This window comes from Terrapene carolina, unplaced genomic scaffold (genome assembly GCF_002925995.2).
Source record: "Terrapene carolina triunguis isolate 2854851 unplaced genomic scaffold, T_m_triunguis-2.0 Scaffold85, whole genome shotgun sequence".
In the NCBI taxonomy this organism is placed as follows: domain Eukaryota; kingdom Metazoa; phylum Chordata; order Testudines; family Emydidae; genus Terrapene; species Terrapene triunguis.
Genome location: NW_020664436.1, coordinates 1,277,401 through 1,294,260, shown reverse-complemented (window position 1 = coordinate 1,294,260; position 16,860 = coordinate 1,277,401). Strand labels below are relative to the sequence as shown.

The 16,860-nt window shown below is 42.6% G+C and overlaps 1 protein-coding gene across 2 annotated transcripts in view; it reads left to right on the top strand.

Annotated features, from left to right (window-relative positions):
• The window catches only part of BABAM2 (BRISC and BRCA1 A complex member 2), a 307,510-nt gene that overhangs the window by 283,345 nt on the left and 7,305 nt on the right, over window positions 1-16,860 (top strand). Inside the window, exon 12 of one of the 2 annotated variants that reach the window (XM_024198186.1) lies at window positions 6,837-6,869. The exons of the other annotated variant lie outside the window; for it this stretch is intronic. Coding sequence (XP_024053954.1) covers window positions 6,837-6,869 — 33 coding nt within the window. The remainder of the gene's footprint in view (window positions 1-6,836; window positions 6,870-16,860) is intronic. 2 annotated transcript variants of the gene reach the window in all.

Here is a 16,860-nt window from a genome sequence, read left to right as displayed (position 1 = left end):
ATTTGCCTAGAGCAGGGGTTGGCAACCTTTTAGAAGTGGTGTGCCGAGTCTTCATTTATTCACTCTGATTTAAGGTTTTGCGTGCCAGTAATACATTTTAATGTTTTTAGAAGGTCTCTTTCTATAAGTCTATAATATATAACTAAACTATTGTTGTATGTAAAGTAAATAAGGTTTTTAAAATGTTTAAGAAGCTTCATTTAAAATTAAATTAAAATGCGGAGCCCCCTGGACCGGTGGCCAGGACCCGTGCAGTGTGAGTGCCACTGAAAATCAGCTCGTGTGCCACCTTTGGCACGCATGCCATATGTTGCCTACCCCTGGCCTAGAGTACAGACAGGCATGTCTCATCAATCCAGATAAATAAATAACAGTTTTAGTTTGTTTGGCTGATTCACATATCCTACAAAAACTAGAAACATGGACAAATTGCTACGGAGAAGTACAAAAGAGATAGCACAAGTATAGGGATAAATTCAGAAAGACTAAGGCACAAAATGAGTTACACTTAGCAAGGAACATAAAAGGCTATAAGAAGAGGTTCTTTAAATACATTAGGAGCAAGAGAATGACAAAGAAGAGTGTAGGTCATCTACTTAGTGGGGAAGGAGAATTAATAACTGATGACATCAAGAAAGCAGAGGTGTTTAATGCCTATTTTGCTTCAGTCTACACCAGGGGTAGGCAACCTATAGCACGCGTGCCGAAGGCGGCACACAAACTGATTTTCAGTGGCACTCACACTGCCCAGGTCCTGGACACCGGTCCGGAGGGCTCTGCGTTTTAATTTAATTTGAAATGAAGCTTCTTAAACATTTATTTACTTTACATAACAACAATAGTTTGTCTATATATTATAGACTTATAGAAAGAGACCTTCTAAAAATGTTAAAATGTATTACTGGCACGCGAAACCTTAAATCAGAGTGAATAAATGAAGACTCGGCACACCACTTCTGAAAGGTTGCCGACCTCTGGTCTATACTAAAAAGATTACTGGTGACCAGATGGTCAGCACATTTAATAATAATAACAAGGGGGAAGGAACACAAGCCAAAACAGGGAAAGAACAGGTGAAAGAATAATTAGATAAGTTGAATATATTCAAGTTGTCAGGGCCTGATGAAATTCATACTGTTGGGTACCTAAGGAACCAGAAGAAGCAATCTCAGAACCGTTAGCAGTTACCTTTTGAGAACTCAGGGAGGATGGGTGAGATCCCAGAGGACTAGAGAAGGGCAAACATAGGACCTGTCTTTAAAAGAGGGGACAAAGAGGATTTATAGACCAGTCAGCCAAACTTAGATACCTGGAAAGATTGTGGAACAAATGATTAAAAAATCAGTTTATAAGCACTTAGAGGATAATAGGGTTATAAAGAATAGACAACCTGGATTTGTCAAGAACAAATCATGCCAAACCAGCCTCATTCCCTTCTTTGACAGGGTAACTGGCCTAGTGGATAGGCAGGAAGCATTAGATATGATATACTTTGATTTTAGTAATGCTTTTGATACAATCCCACATGACACCCTCATAAGCAAACTAGAGAAATGTGGTCTAGATGAAATTAATATAAGGGGGTTATACAACTAGTTGAAAAACTGTACTCAAAGAACAGGTATCAACAGTTTGTTATCAAACTAGGCGGGTGTATCTAGAGGAGTCCCACAGGGGCCAGTCCTGATTCCAGTCCTATTCAGTATTTTCATTAATGATCTGGATAATGGAGTGGAGAGTATGCTTATAAAATTTGCAGATGACATCAAGATGGGAAGGGTTTCAAGCACATAGGATGAGAGGAATAGAATTCAAAACAACTATAGAATTGGTCTGAAATGAACAAGATGAAATTCAATAAAGACAAGTTCAGAGTACTTAGGAAGGTAAAATGAAATGCATAACTACAAAATGGGGAATTGTTGGCTAGGTAGTAGTACTGCTGAAAAAGATCTGGGGATTATAGTGTATCATAAATTTAATATGAGTCAGTGATATGATGTAGTTGTGAAATGGCCAATATCATTTCTGGGTGTATTAACAAGAGCGTTGTATGTGAGACATGAGGAGTAATTGTCCTGCTCTACTCAGCACTGATGAGGCCTCAGTTGGAGTACTGTGTCCAGTTCTGGGCACCATACTTTTGGAAAGATGTGGACAAATTGGAGGGAGTCCAGAGGAAAGCAACAAAAATGATAAAAGGTTTAGAAAAGTTGATCTGTGAGGAAAGGTTTAAAAAAAACCTGGGCCTCTTAAGTCTTGAGAAAAGAAAACTGAAAGGGGGCCTGGTAACAGTCTTCAAATATGTTAAAGGCTGTTGTAAAGAGAACAGAGATCAATTGTTCTCCATGTCCGCCGAAAGTAGGACAAGAAGTAATGGGATTACTCTGCAGCAAGGGAGATTTAGTTTATATATTAGGAAAATCTTCCTAACTAAGGGTGGTTAAGCTCTAGAATAGGCTTCCAAGAGAGGTTGTGGAGTCCCCATCATTGGAGGTTTTTAAGAACAGGTTGGATAAATACCTGTCAGGGATGGGCTAGGTTTACTAGGTCCTGCCTCAGAGCAGGGGACTGAACTTGATGACCTCTCAAGGTCTCTTTCACCCCTACATTTCTATGACTCTTCACGGATCTCATCTCATCCCTTTTCTCTCTGAATACTTGCTCTGTTCTTGTGAATGCCCAAGCAGAATTCCTATATAATTCAGTAACCTGCCTTTGCTCATCAGAATGGAGCCAAACTGGCAGAGCAAAGGGAATGGTTTGACTATGCACATCCACACTGAAGTAAACCCACCTTCAAGGGTTGTTGGTTGGCTGACTGCCCCAACGATTAGTCGCCGATGCATTGCTATTTAGCCTTTCTGGTTTTAGGGGCTGATCTTTTTTTTTCAGTACCTGAAGTAATTAAATTTTGTTAGAGCCACTGTAATTACCTATCTTGAATCTCTGTACAGGCTTCCTCTTTTCTCTTGCAGTCCTTTCAGACATCTCATTTGCAAAGCTATCTAACTCTGACTCTGATTACATCTTTGTCCTAATCTCTTCCTACATCCCGTCTTCCTCCATACGTTCTACCCACACCTCCCCCACTCCTTACTTCACACATTTTTCATACTGCCTTTTATGCTTGGAACAGCATCTCAGTAACATCATGTCTAGCTCTTTCCTTCTCCTACAAAAATCACACCTGTTCAATAAAGCATTACAGCTATAATTGCCATGCACCATTCTGTGTTTCTGCCGTTTTGTTTTGTAACCACTTGAAACTTTAAACTTGAAGCTCCTCAGGTTTGGGATTTACTAGTATGGCTCAGTTCATCTACTGTCTGCACTTGCAGCACTGCAGAAGTAAACAATAGTAATAATAAATATACATCAACCATGTCCTTTTTAAGGAGGATAATCTTTACAAATGGGTTTACTGGGAAAGCTGTGGTTAAGGCCCTCAAGCAAATGAGAAGATAGAGTGGGCCTGTCACAGTGTGGATCACGCAATTGGGAATTTTCACTAAATTAGTATTGCATTTATTTAGAGAGATTACATTAAAATAAAACACTTCCATGATGACTCTGGAATATCTTTCAAATGATCCACTAGCAAAGAAGCTGAACATTCACACAGTGACAGAGAAAATCCAGTGACTCCTATCTTCACAGACAGTTGGAACCCTAAGCACCGACTAATCCCCTGGGGAAAATGGAAGTTAAGAAAGCAGAAGTAAAACTGCTATGATCTAAGACCACAAGCCTTCATCTGAGTAAACAAAGTCTATTTATATACCATGGGGAGAAGGCGAAGGAAGTGAAATACTTATCTGATTTGAACAACCAGGCAGAACGCATCGATAAGCCAGTTTAAAATGCAGGGGGTCTGTTCTGCCATTGATGTTTAATGGGGCTCATACGTGTTGCTCACATGAGTTTTAATGCAATATAAGTTCACAAATGTAAGTTCACAAATGTCGATAAAAGAATAGACCCTCAGAGAGTCTTGATTTTAAGATACAGTATTTATAGATGATTCAGGAACATTACTTTTTTTGTTAGAGTTCCCTTAATCCATTTTTGATAGTTGTCTAAAAGGTGATTTAATGTATACTTAGATTTCAACAGCAATTAGATTCTTCTGCATTATCAGTAGGGATCCATGCTCTTGGGACCAAGGTCAGAGTTCTCTGGAAGCAGTGGTCATGTGTTTGTCCCCTCTCAGAATTGAACATGAGATGCAAGGTTATATAAGGAGATGAAACCTAGCCTCCAGACTAATTCCTTGACCTCTCTTTCAAGAGAATCCAGAACCCTCATGCTCCTTTTCCTTTACACCCATTTTACCTTCAACGTAGTTAGTTTATTGTACTTATTTTTTATTTGTTATTTCAGATAGATAGATGAACTAGGCTTTTTGTACTATGTGGTATATTAGTAAGGCCCTCATAATTGATGTGGCTGAGCTACACTGAATTCTGTGACAATGTGAATTGACTTAAAAAAATCATTCAGTAACCTGCAGTTTTATTGAAATATTTCTAACAATGGCCAACAAAATGAAAATCTAATGTCTATTATTGTTTCCTTTGTAGCAGAACAGTGCCACCTGGCATTTCTACAATGGGCTAACCCATGAAAGACATGTTCAGTGACAATTTTTTCTCCTACCATGGATGTGAAGTAAATTAGAAATTGTATAGACTCTAACCAAAAGCTTTGGAGGAGTGAAGGGGTCCTAGTTAAATTCAGAAGTCAACACTTCATTGAGGTGAATGGAGTTTAGAGTTTGCACCTCATAGATTTATGGGGATTAGCTTCAGAAGTTCACACTTTTATGTGGTGATGGAGAGGAGGGAGCTCATATTTTCTATTTTTATTGTTTGGAGACAGTTTTCTGTCATGCAAGGCTCTGGAATGGAAGTGTAAGCAGCTTGAGCAGTTTTGTATGGTGGCTACTGCTTCCTGCAAACCTCCCTATGAACCCGCAAACTCTTTGCCCTCTTCTGCTACTGTGTGCTTTGATTCACCTCCACTCCTCCAATTGGCCACACAATCTCCTCTTTCATGGAGCTAAGGATAGAAACTGTTCTGTGTCCTTGATGCCTCCCACCTTATCCCTTTAAGGGGAGCAACATGGAAGCAGAAATGTATTGAACTCTTCTTCGTAGGGAACTCACAGAACAAAAGAAACAGATTGAGATGAAGAAGACAGAAAGGAAAAATGGCAGGCAGGGATGCACAGGAACAGGCATTATTTTGGTGGATTTATTTGGCAGCTTGGCAAAAATATAAAATTTTCAGCCATCTGCACAGCCACATAATTTTATTATACACTGGGACCCCACTGTATGTTTGTGTATCTATCTAGTTAAATTAGTAGTTACTAAATAACTCTTCATGCTGTCGCATGGACAGTTTGATTATCTGCTTCTGGGTGGTGGTTCCATAAAACAGATCCAAGCATGGGGATCAAGCACCGTGCTTATGTAACAGCAAAAAGTCTCCTATGGACGAGCATGTGCAATGAGAAAGCTATAATCCATGTCCCAAGGTGCATACTATCTAACAGCTTAGTGTGGATTCAGTCATACATACTAAAAAGGATGCATATATGTATTTGAACTGATAAAAGAATCTTTGAAGAATTCTAGGTTGTGATGCTACTGAACCCAAATAAAGTTGGCCAAGATTTTCAATTTACCTCAACTTTTGGGTGCTCAACTTAATGTCTTACAGGACTTGGCTTTTGTGAACTCCTGAGCATCCACCCTTTGCAAATTGGGTTCATTTAAAGTATTGTAAGTTAGCACCCCAAAGTTAAGCCACCCCAAATCACTAGTCACTTTTGAACATCTTGGCTATCACTTTTAGAGTATAGTCCATGATACATCTGCTTAAACTATCATTTTCCCCAAATAGCTGTGTCATAAGATACCCTCCACTAGCTCCTATTGTTGTAAAAAAACAGTTAAAAAGGCAGAGATAGAGATGAGAGTTCTACCATGCAGGTGCTAATGTATCCTTAACCATGTGAGGTACTTTGGTACTATTGTGGTGAGCACTATAGAAATACATATCAATATATAAAATATAACTCAAAATATGGGTTAGCAAATGAAATATTTTAACAATAATTATTATTTCAAGTATATAAACTTAGTCTATTAAGTTTCAATTCGCTTTTGCGTAAAAATAGCAGAGATGTTTAATGTCCCAAGTCTAAGTTTAAAATGAAAATACTAACCTTAGCTAAAGAGCTGGTATAATGTCACACTTGTATATTAAATGGATGTTCATATCTGCCATTCAGTATGTGTTACATTTCTCTTATGATCTTAGCACCTTGGTGAACTTTTTGTATTATATCATTGTTAAATGCAAAACTACTGTTTGTAGATCTTAGGGATACGTACGGAAGAGTATAATCACAGGTTACAGTTCTAGCGAATGCTGTTGCAAAATGTGACCTAAATACAAATCCACTATAGGAATAAGTGTAACCATTTACTCTACAATTATAAATTCACATAGCTAATTTATATTAATTAAGCTGAATTGGATAGGGCCTGAAAGTTATTGAAATGGAGTTTAAGAAGAAACAGACACGTGAGAGAATCATTAACATTTGTCTCTTTGGCTTTGTCCTGTTATGGAAAAATGGCCACTCCTATCTTTGGGAGGGTTATGATGTGTACCTTTTACACTTCTAAGGATTAGTTACAGGGAGTTGCACAGAAACAGACAGCGCTGGTGTGGTCAGGAAAGGACAAACCCTCTTGTCAAGTGCCCAAGAACAGATTGTTGTGGGTGTCAAGCATTTTCAAAACAAGTTTTCTTTGTTTCAGAACAAGTTGCAGCAGGAACAGAAAAATACAAAGGTATCCTATAATCACCACTTTGCACTTCAAAAAGTGAATAGTCAGATTACTTTAATAGGATTTGGAGATCCTCTCTTTTAATTCTAACATGGCCATGCTGTTGACACCACTGATATATTATGATTTTATTAAGAAGTGGCAGCATAATAATTCTACTCTGGAAGGAATAGGTGAAAAACACTAGTAAGCCTTAGGGCTCTATTCTGCCCTGATCTATGCTCTGCTTAGATCTTGCTTTCACCTAATTTATTCAGAAGAGGGTGGAGTGTGGCTCTCCCAGCTAATTTATGAAAGAATCTTCTCTGACTTGAATTGTTTCCACTCTCCCCAGTAACTGGGATATTTTGTTAAGGATCAGAAAAAAGGAGAATTTCTGACCTGAGTGTCTGTTACCAAGTATGGATATATATACCAAGGTTCTTAGATACCATGGGGATGGGGTGTTATAATAACCTGAATAGGAGAGAGTGAAGAAATTGCATTAATGCAGTGTTCACATTAAATTTACTGAGGTTTAGTTCATACTTCCCCACCACTTCCAGAGCACGTAACTCAAGATCTAACTAACTTTGGTACTGTTACTAGTATAAGCTTTGTGTAAAAATAAACTTTGCCTGAATAATTTCTTAAATATATTAAGTTCTGCTTTGGGTAGGTTCCTCCCATCCGTTGCTGTGAACAGCATAGTGGGGAAAGGAGAGAACTCAATCAGCATTTACATTGAGTCACCCACTATGTCTTGTACATTACATCAAAGTACTGAGAATAAAGTCCCTAGTGTCTTTCCTGTAGAACTTCCTTTACAGCTTCCATGGATCTAGAGGAACTTGTGGGTGTTTTGCAACAGCAGTTCATTGGGGATGGAGAGGTGCAAACTGATTTTCATCATTTGGCACATGAAAATTTCAGCTAGAGTGAAGTTACATATAAGCAAATAGTGTTCTCTGAAGGTATCGGAGCAAATTCGGAGGTAATGTCTATGAAGGTGTGATTTAGTCTCTGTGGCTCTGATTCTCAGATGCATCCAATAATCCCTAGCTGCAGCTGGGTGTGGGGGGGAGTGTGTAGTCCTGGGCCAAGTCCTCAGCATAATTTGCAGCAGCCTCAATGCTGCCTTAAAGGGCATTACCTGGTAACCCCAAGGGGCTATTCAGGCAGCTGAGGATTGCCAGAGCCCAAGGGTGCCACATTTCTTTAGCATGAGCCATGAGAAGATGAAACAGAGCTCCCTGACTTTCCAGGGATCCCCATTGTTAGAGGGGAGCACACCTTCCAGCCAGATACAGCAGGTTTAAATAGGATTTGCAACAGGGACACCTCAGTTACTGGCAAATAACCCACCTTTCTCCTTTAGGCATTATCATGAGCTAATTCAGTTTAAACTAAATGGAAGGATAAACAAAAATAGATCTGTGACTAGGGTTGTTGATTTCAAAATGGCTAACTTAAAAAAATTAAGGAAATTAGTTAGGGAAGTGGATTGGACTGAAGAACTTGTGGATCTAAAGGTGGAGGAGGCCTGGAATTACTTCAAGTCAAAGTTGCAGAAACTATCAGAAGCCTGCATCCCAAGAAGGGAAAAAATTCATAGGCAGAAGTTGTAGACCAAGCTGGATGAGCAAGCATCTCAGGTGATTAAGAAAAAGCAGAAAGCCTACAAGGAGTGGAAGATGGGAGTGATCAGCAAGGAAAGCTACCTTATTGAGGTCTGAACATGTAGGGATAAAGTGAGAAAGGCCAAAAGCCATGTAGAGTTGGACCTTGCAAAGGGAATTAAAACCAATAGGAAAAGGTTCTATAGCCATATAAATAAGAAGAAAACAAAGAAAGAAGTGGGCCCGCTAAACACTGAGGATGGAGTGGAGGTTAAGGATAATCTAGGCAGGCCCAATATCTAAACAAATACTTTGCCTCAGTCTTTAATGAGGCTAATGAGGAGCTTAGGGATAATGGTAGGATGACAAATGGGAATGATGATATGGAGATAGATATTACCAAATCCGAGGTAAAAGCCAAACTCAAACAGCTTAATGGGAATAAATCGGGGGGCCCAGATAATCTTCATCCAAGAATATTAAAGGAACTGGCACATGAAATTGCAAGCCCATTAGCAAGAATTTTTAATGAATCTGTAAACTCAGGGGTTGTACTGTATGACTGGAGAATTGCTAACGTAGTTCCTATCTTTAAGAAAGGGGAAAAACGTGATCCAGGCAACTACAGGCCTGTTAGTTTGACATCTGTAGTATGCAAGGTTTTGGAAAAAAAATTGAAGGAGAAAGTAGTTAAGGACATTGAGGTCAATGGTAATCGGGACAAATTACAACATGGTTTTACAAATGGTAGAGCGTGCCAAACCAACCTGATCTCCTTCTTTGAGAAAGTAACAGATTTTTTAGACAAAGGAAACTCAGTGGATCTAATTTACCTCGATTTCAGTAAGGCATTTGATACGGTTCCACATGGGAAATTATTAGCTAAATTGGAAAAGATGGGGATCAATATGAAAATTGAGAGGTGGATAAGGAACTGGTTAAAGGGGAGACTACAACGAGTCGTACTGAAAGGTGAACTGTCAGGGTGGAGGGAGGTTACTAGTGGAGTTCCTCAGGGATTGGTTTTGAGACCAATCTTCTTTAATCTTTTTATTACTGACCTTGGCACAAAAAGTGGGAATGTGCTAATAAAGTTTGTGGATGACACAAAGCTGGGAGGTATTGCCAATACAGAGAAGGACCGGTATCATACAGGAATCTCTGGATGACCTTGTAAACTGGAGTAATAGTAATAGGATGAAATTTAATAGTGAAAAGTGCAAGGTCATGCATTTAGGGATTAATAACAAGAATTATTGTTATAAGCTGGGGATGCATCAGTTGGAAGTAACAGGAGGAGAAGGACCTCGGAGTATTGGTTGATCACAGAATGACTATGAGCTGCCAATGTGATATGACTGTGAAAAAAGCTAATATGGTCTTGGGATGCATCGGGCAAGGTATTTCCAGTAGAAATAAGGAGGTGTTAGTACTGTTATACAAGGCACTGGGGAGACCTCATCTGGAATATTGTGTGCAGTTCTGGTCTCCCATGTTTAAGAAGGATGAATTCAAACTGGAACAGGTACAGAGAAGGGCTGCTAGGATGATCCGAGGAATGGAAAACCTGTCTTATGAAAGGAGACTCAAAGAGCTTGGCTTGTTTAGCCTAACCAAAAGAAGGCTGAGGAGAGATATGATTGCTCTCTATAAATATATCAGAGGGATAAATACTAGGGAGGGAGAGGAATTATTTAAGCTCAGTACCAATGTGGACACAAGAACAAATGGATATAAACTGGCCATCAGGAAGTTTAGACTTGAAATTAGATGAAGGTTTCTAACCATCAGAAGAGTTAAGTTCTGGAACAGCCTTCCGAGGGGAGCAGTGGGGGCAAAAGACATATCTGGCTTCAAGACTAAGCTCGATAAGTTTATGGAGGGGATGGTATGATGGGATAGCCTAATTTGACAATTTAATTGGTCTTTGACTATTGGGGTAAATATGCCCAATGGCCTGTGATGGGATGTTAGATGGGATGGGATCTGAGTTACTACAGAGAATTCTTTCCTGGGTGTCTGGCTGGTGAGTCTTGCCCACATGCTCGGGGTTTAGCTGATCGCCATATTTGGGGTCGGGAAGGAATTTTCCTCCAGGGCAGATTGGCAGAGGCCCTGGGGGTTTTTCGCCTTCATCTGCAGCGTGGGGCACGGGTCACTTGCTGGAAGATTCTCGGCATCTTGAAATCTTTAAACCATGATTTGAGGACTTCAGCGGCTCAGACACAGGTTTGATACAGGAGTGGGTGGGTGAGATTCTGTAGCCTGTGTTGTGCAGGAGGTCAGACAAAATGATCATAATGATCCCTTCTGACCTTAAAGTCTATGAGTCTATGATTATCTAGCCTAGGGGAAAGGGTGTTTAAAAAAACCCAACACATGAGCTAATACATTTTTAAACAGCACTTAACTGAAATGCTTAAATGACAAGTAGTATCTAAAGGATCAAGTTTGTCCACAAAACTGGCACCAGGGAGGAATCCAAGTGGGATTAGCTGAGGCGGCCTCCAAGTAAGAAGGAACATAAATCCAGACATTTAAGGATCTAGGAGAAGGTGGTGACAACATCTATATCTTTAGAAGATGGATCCACATTTTTTATTGGAGGGCTTTCACTTGCCATTGAAAACCAGTGCCAAGACAGACTACCATATTGATGATGAGTGCTCTGCTCTGGGTGCTGAGTTTACAGCAGGTATGGAAGAGCCTTTGCAACCATGCTTTGACCATCAAGAATTATTTCTTTTTCTTCCAGAAATAATCTCTTTAAATGTAAGGCACTGGGACAACTATAGCCTGAGTTTTTGACATAGATGAAGGATGTCAGTACAAATAGATGACTTTGAGGCTGTCAGTGTCAGAAAACTTGGCACCAAAACACTCCTGCACAAGCGAAGTTTGAAGTGCCTGTCTTTCTCCAACTTGGCTTTTTGAGTGAATTGGAAAGATGACTGACAACCATCATGTCCCTGTCCCAGATGTGGGAAGCATAATAAATGCTGGTTGGGAAGGCACTTTGTGACTTTTTCTCTCACAGTTTGAATCCTGATTGTTCTGGGGTCAGGATCTGACATTTTGGGAACATCAAGGTGGTGAAGAGAAACAGAAACCTTTTACCAGTTCTCAACGCTCTTACACACCAACCAGTAACAAGAAAACTATTAAACAATTATCTATAAGAGCAAAAGGAACAACAAGAAAAAGAGAGCGAGAAATCAGAAAGTGCATCACAATGGCAGGACTCTTTCAGCATAAGTTCCTGGGAAGCCTTGTGTAATGGGAAATTACTACAGCTAAACAATTTCAAATCTAGTTTGTGGAGAGGATTTTCATTGTTGGAATCTAAAGGTCAAACAATAGCATTGCAAGTCAGTAGAAACCACCTCATAATGGCACAGTACAATGTCAGTGCAGATTTGCTACCATTTAAACAATAAAATCCAACACTGCAAGTGCATTAAAATAACGTTAAACTTAGGGTGAAATTTCACAAAAACAAGTGAATTGTGAGTCAAGTATGTTTTCAGCACCTGGCTTCCAAGCCTCTTGGATTTAGACATATATTAATATATGTAGCCTTCTTGAGACCTTGCACCACTGTCAGGGTTTTAAAGGACTGGAAGAACATGTAAACACTGAGTGGTCTGATTCTTCCTTTTCTCAGATATTTACTATGTGCAATAGCGAAACTCTCTTTTTAGTGGATAGTAAGGTCAAGGAAAGATAAGTGCTTTACTCTCAGTGGTGTCCTTGAGCATAGCACTTGCAATTCAGTGTACGCTATTATCAACACATATTGGTTAAATACAGAGAATGTGTGTTGTTTTCTGAAGTTCTAAAGAAAAATTGCCATAGAAACCCAATGACTTACACCTTGAACTTGGAAAATGACCATTTGAAGAAACAAAAACAAAAGATTCTTGCAGCAAGACACTTATCAAAGAGCTAGACATCTGCCTGTGCGATGATACACACCCATTCTGAGCAGCAAAGATAGCAAACCCCTTATACTCAGGGCATGTCTACACTGGCAGTTACAGCGCCAGCAGTTACATCGCCACTCAGAGAACACTGAAGGGAAACCGTTCTTGTGTGTTCACACTGTCAGCTGCCTGTGCAATAGCGTGTTCGCACTTGCAGCGGTATTCGGAGCAGTGCGCTCTGGGCAGCTATCCCTCATTGCATTTCTTCTTCTTTGGCCACTAAGAGTTGTGGGAAGAAAGAAGGGTCGCAGGGCATCCTGGGTCCTGTCCCAATACCCCGTGATGCATTGCTTCGCATCCCAGCAATCCCTGTGCTTCCGTCCGCATTTAGCGCTATCTTTCAATATTTTGTGTACTGCGCACCCTGCCTCTTCGGGCTGCAGGAATGGAAGCTGTTGACCAGTATGCTTCTCGCTCTCACTGACATGTCACGAGTAGCAGTAGAGCTCGACATTGATCTCACCACACATAGTAGCTACGACACGAGATTGCTTGTGGCATTCACGGAGGTGCTGACCACAGTGGAACGCTGCTTTTGGGCTTGGGAAATAAGCACTGAGTGGTGGGATCACATCGTGATGCACGTCTGGAATGACAAGCAGTGACTGAAGAACTTTAGGATGAGGAAAGCCACATTCATGGGACTCTGTGTTGAGATCGCCCCAGCCCTGCAGCCCTGTGAAGAAATGAGAATGAGAGTGGTCCTGCCATCGGAAAACCGTGTGGCGATTGCACTGTGGAAGCTGGCTACTCCAGACTGCTACCGATCGGTCACTAACCAGTTCAGAGTGGGAAAGTCGACCATTGGACTCGTGTTGATGGAAGTGTGCAGGGCCATTAATCGCATCATGCTCCGAAAGACCGTGAGCTTCCCTAACTGTGGAGAGACGATAGATGACACGCATATTCCAATTCTGGCACCAGACCACTTAACCACCGAGTACATTAATCGGAAGGGGTATTTCTCTATGGTTCTCCAGGTGCTTGTGGATCACCGTGGGCATATCACGGACATTAACGCAGGCTGGTCTGGAAAGGTGCATGACGCACGCATCTTTCGGAACACTGGCCTGTTCAGGAAGCTGCAAGCAGGGACTTTCTTCCCAGAAGAGAAGATCACCGTAGGGGAAGTTGAAATGCCCATTGTGATCTTAGGAGACCCTGCCTGTCCCTTAATGCCGTGGCTTATGAAGCCATACACGGGGCAACTTGACAGCAGCAAGGAACAGTTCAACAACAGGCTGAGCAAGTGCAGAATGACTGTTGAGTGTGCTTTTGGCCAGTTAAAGGCCCGCTGGCGCTGCCTCTATGGGAAGCTGGACCTGGCCGATGACAATATTCCTATGCTCATAGCAGCATGCCTCACACTCCATCATATTTGTGAAGAGAAGGGTGAAAGCTTCATTCAGGGCTGAACCGCAGAGGCACAGCACCTGGAGGCTGAGTTTGAACAGCCAGAGATCAGTGCTATTAGAGGGGCACAGCGCAGGGCCATAGGGATCAGGGATGCCTTGAGGCAGGAATTTGAAGCTGAAAGCCACTAATATTTGTTGCTATGCTCGGGAGTGCAGTGCTTGTAATGCTAGGAGGTGATTGTGATTGGTGCAGACGATGCAATATGAAGATTTAACATAATTGTCTGTTGCTTTGCAAGGCTGTTTGCTTTCAGTTAATAGAATAAAGATTTCTTTCTTACCAACACAATTCTTTTATTAAAAAACAACAACCGGAGGAGAGAGTCAAACAAAAAAACCCATCAGTAGTGAGGGGGATGGGGGAAGGGAAGGTCCCAGGAGGAGGTGGAGTCCTGGGATGGCTAAAGATTTGTGTATGTCCAGGGATCATATCCAGCCTTCTCCTTTGGAGTACAATGCAGCGGCTACTGTACTTCAGCAGGGCCAAACTGCAGAGGGACGGGTGTTGAGTGCAGTGGGTACTGGGAGTCTGCAGTGCTGGACTGTGACGGGCCAGGAGTGGAATGCAGCAGGTACAGACTGGGGTCAGGAGGTTGATAAGAGTGTGTTGGCGGTGCCTGGGGGAAGCATGGGAAAGAGTATTGCGACAGCGGCTGCAGGGGAGGGTGGGTGCGGAGCTGCTCGGTTTGCAGTGCTAGTATCGCCTGGAGCATGTCTGCTTGGCAGTCCATAACATTTAAGAGTCTCTCCGTGGCTTCATTCTGGCATAACGCATTCTCCTTTCGGTCCCTCTTCTTGCTGTCCTGCCGCTCCTTCAATTCCTGTTTCTCGGCAGTGGAGTGCATCATAACTTCATGCAGAAAGTCCTCTTTAGTTCCTCTTGGCCACTTTCTAATTCTGCACAGCCATTCAGCCGCCGATAACAAAGAGGGAGGTTGGGCTCCTAAGGTCATCTCTGTGAAGTTTAAACACAACATTTTACAGAAGCAGTATTGTTTGCAACACATAGAACACTGATTCAGTGATTTAAAACACAACCAGTACTCACACACCTGTCACTAACTGTCTGACCCCAGGCAAGCACACATGAAGCACAAGACCCCCAAAATGGTGAGTAGCCACAGGGGAAATCAGTGTTCCCGGACCCTACTGTACACTGGGCATGTGGCTCTTGGGGAGAGCCAGCACTATAGGGGGGGCCTGATAATCATTCCTATCCCCACAGTTTCCACAGGATGTGATCATTATGGAAGATATCTCACCGCTGAGGGTGTGCAGGAAATCAAGGGAAGGTCTTCTCCAAGACTGCGGCTTCCACCCTGGCCCCTATGCGGCTTGCCTGTGTGCAGCAATGGTCCCCCACCCCCATGACAGCAGAGTGGTGCGGGAAAGTTACCGTTAATGGGGCAAGAAACAAAGCAGCTCTGCCAAAGAACCTGCGGCAGCAGATTGCCCAGTATGTCCATGAGAGTTTCCTGGAGCTCTCTGAGGCAGATTCCTGTGAAGTGACAGAGTCAATCAACAGCCTGTTCCACTGCTCAGACTAGGCATGTGGTGAGAGACAAGCCTGCTTTCTGCAACCCTCCTGTCCCCAACAACTTGCTTCAGCGATTCCCCAAATCAAGTCCACTTACCAGGGGCCTCCTCTCCTGTTTGCGCTTCACCAACATCTAACAGCTGAGACTGGCTAGCCTCCTCCGGGGTAGAAAAGAGCTCCTAACTGCATGCATCTCTGACCTCCGAGTCATCCTCTGCCTCTGGGTCCCCCTCCACATCCTCATCCAAGATTTCTCCTCCTGGCTCGGTCCACTCTTGACTGGCACGCGAGCCAACGAAGTATCCACAGGGGACTTTGCAGTGGAGGTGGGGTCACCACCGAGTATCGCATCCAGCTCTTTGTAGAACTGGCAGCTCGTGGGCGCAGCACCGGAGCAGCGGTTTGCCTCCCGCACCTTGTGGTAGGCGTTCCGCGGCTCCTTCACTTTGACCCTGCACTGTAGTGTGTCCCAGTCATGGCCCCTTTCTGTCATGGATTATGAAATCTGTCCGTAGGTATCATAATTCCTATGGCTGGAACGCAGCTGGGATTGGACAGCGTTCTCTCCCCAAATGCTGATGAGGTCCAGCAGCTCGGCATTGCTCCAAGCTGGGGATTGCCTGGTGCATGGAGCAGGCATAGCCATCTAGAAAGATGTGTTGAGACCACTGCACGCATCACCGAGCAAACAGGAAGGGGACTTTCAAAATTCCAAAGAATTTACAGGGTGGGGAATGACGGTTGGTCACCTGAGGGCAGTGCAGTAGAGTTCAAACCGATGTCCAAATTGGCGAGAACAGACATTGTGGGACACCTCCAGGAGCCCAATCACAGCGCTGTAATCAATCATGGCGTCTACACTGACACCGCAGCGCTGTAGCCCCGGCGCAGAAAGCTGGATGCCTCTCATCGGGGTGGTTCTTTACAGCGCTGCAACTGCGTGGTTTCTGATCACTAAGTGGCTTGGCAGTGTGTACACTTCGGGAGTTACAACGCAGAAAGCTGCTTTACTGCGCAGAAACTTGCCAGTGTAGACAGGGCCTCATTGTCAGCTAAGACCTAAACAGTTGTGAGGGGGTTGCAAAGGCATCGTGTTCAGCACCTGGGTGAGAGGCTTTTGCACACAGGAGTTTTGCTGCACTCCAGGGAGTGTTGCAGCCAGTCCTCCTTAGCTTGCTGTAATATCATTGTGATATAGGGCCATTTGAGGGGAAGGAAGTAAAGCAGAGAAATGAACCTCAGCGTTTCCCAAAAGGAAAAAAAAAGTCAACCAAAAATTGACAAAATCTCTCCAGTCCCAAAGTGGTACAAGGCAGAGATGCCACAAACCAAGCAGCATCAGAGCAGGCTTCCCAATCCTCATTGTCTCTCAACAGGTACCTGGAAGACTGCATTATTTTTAACACCCTCTTGTCTGGAATCGAAAGACTTGCATGGTGGGAGATGGGATTTTAAAACACT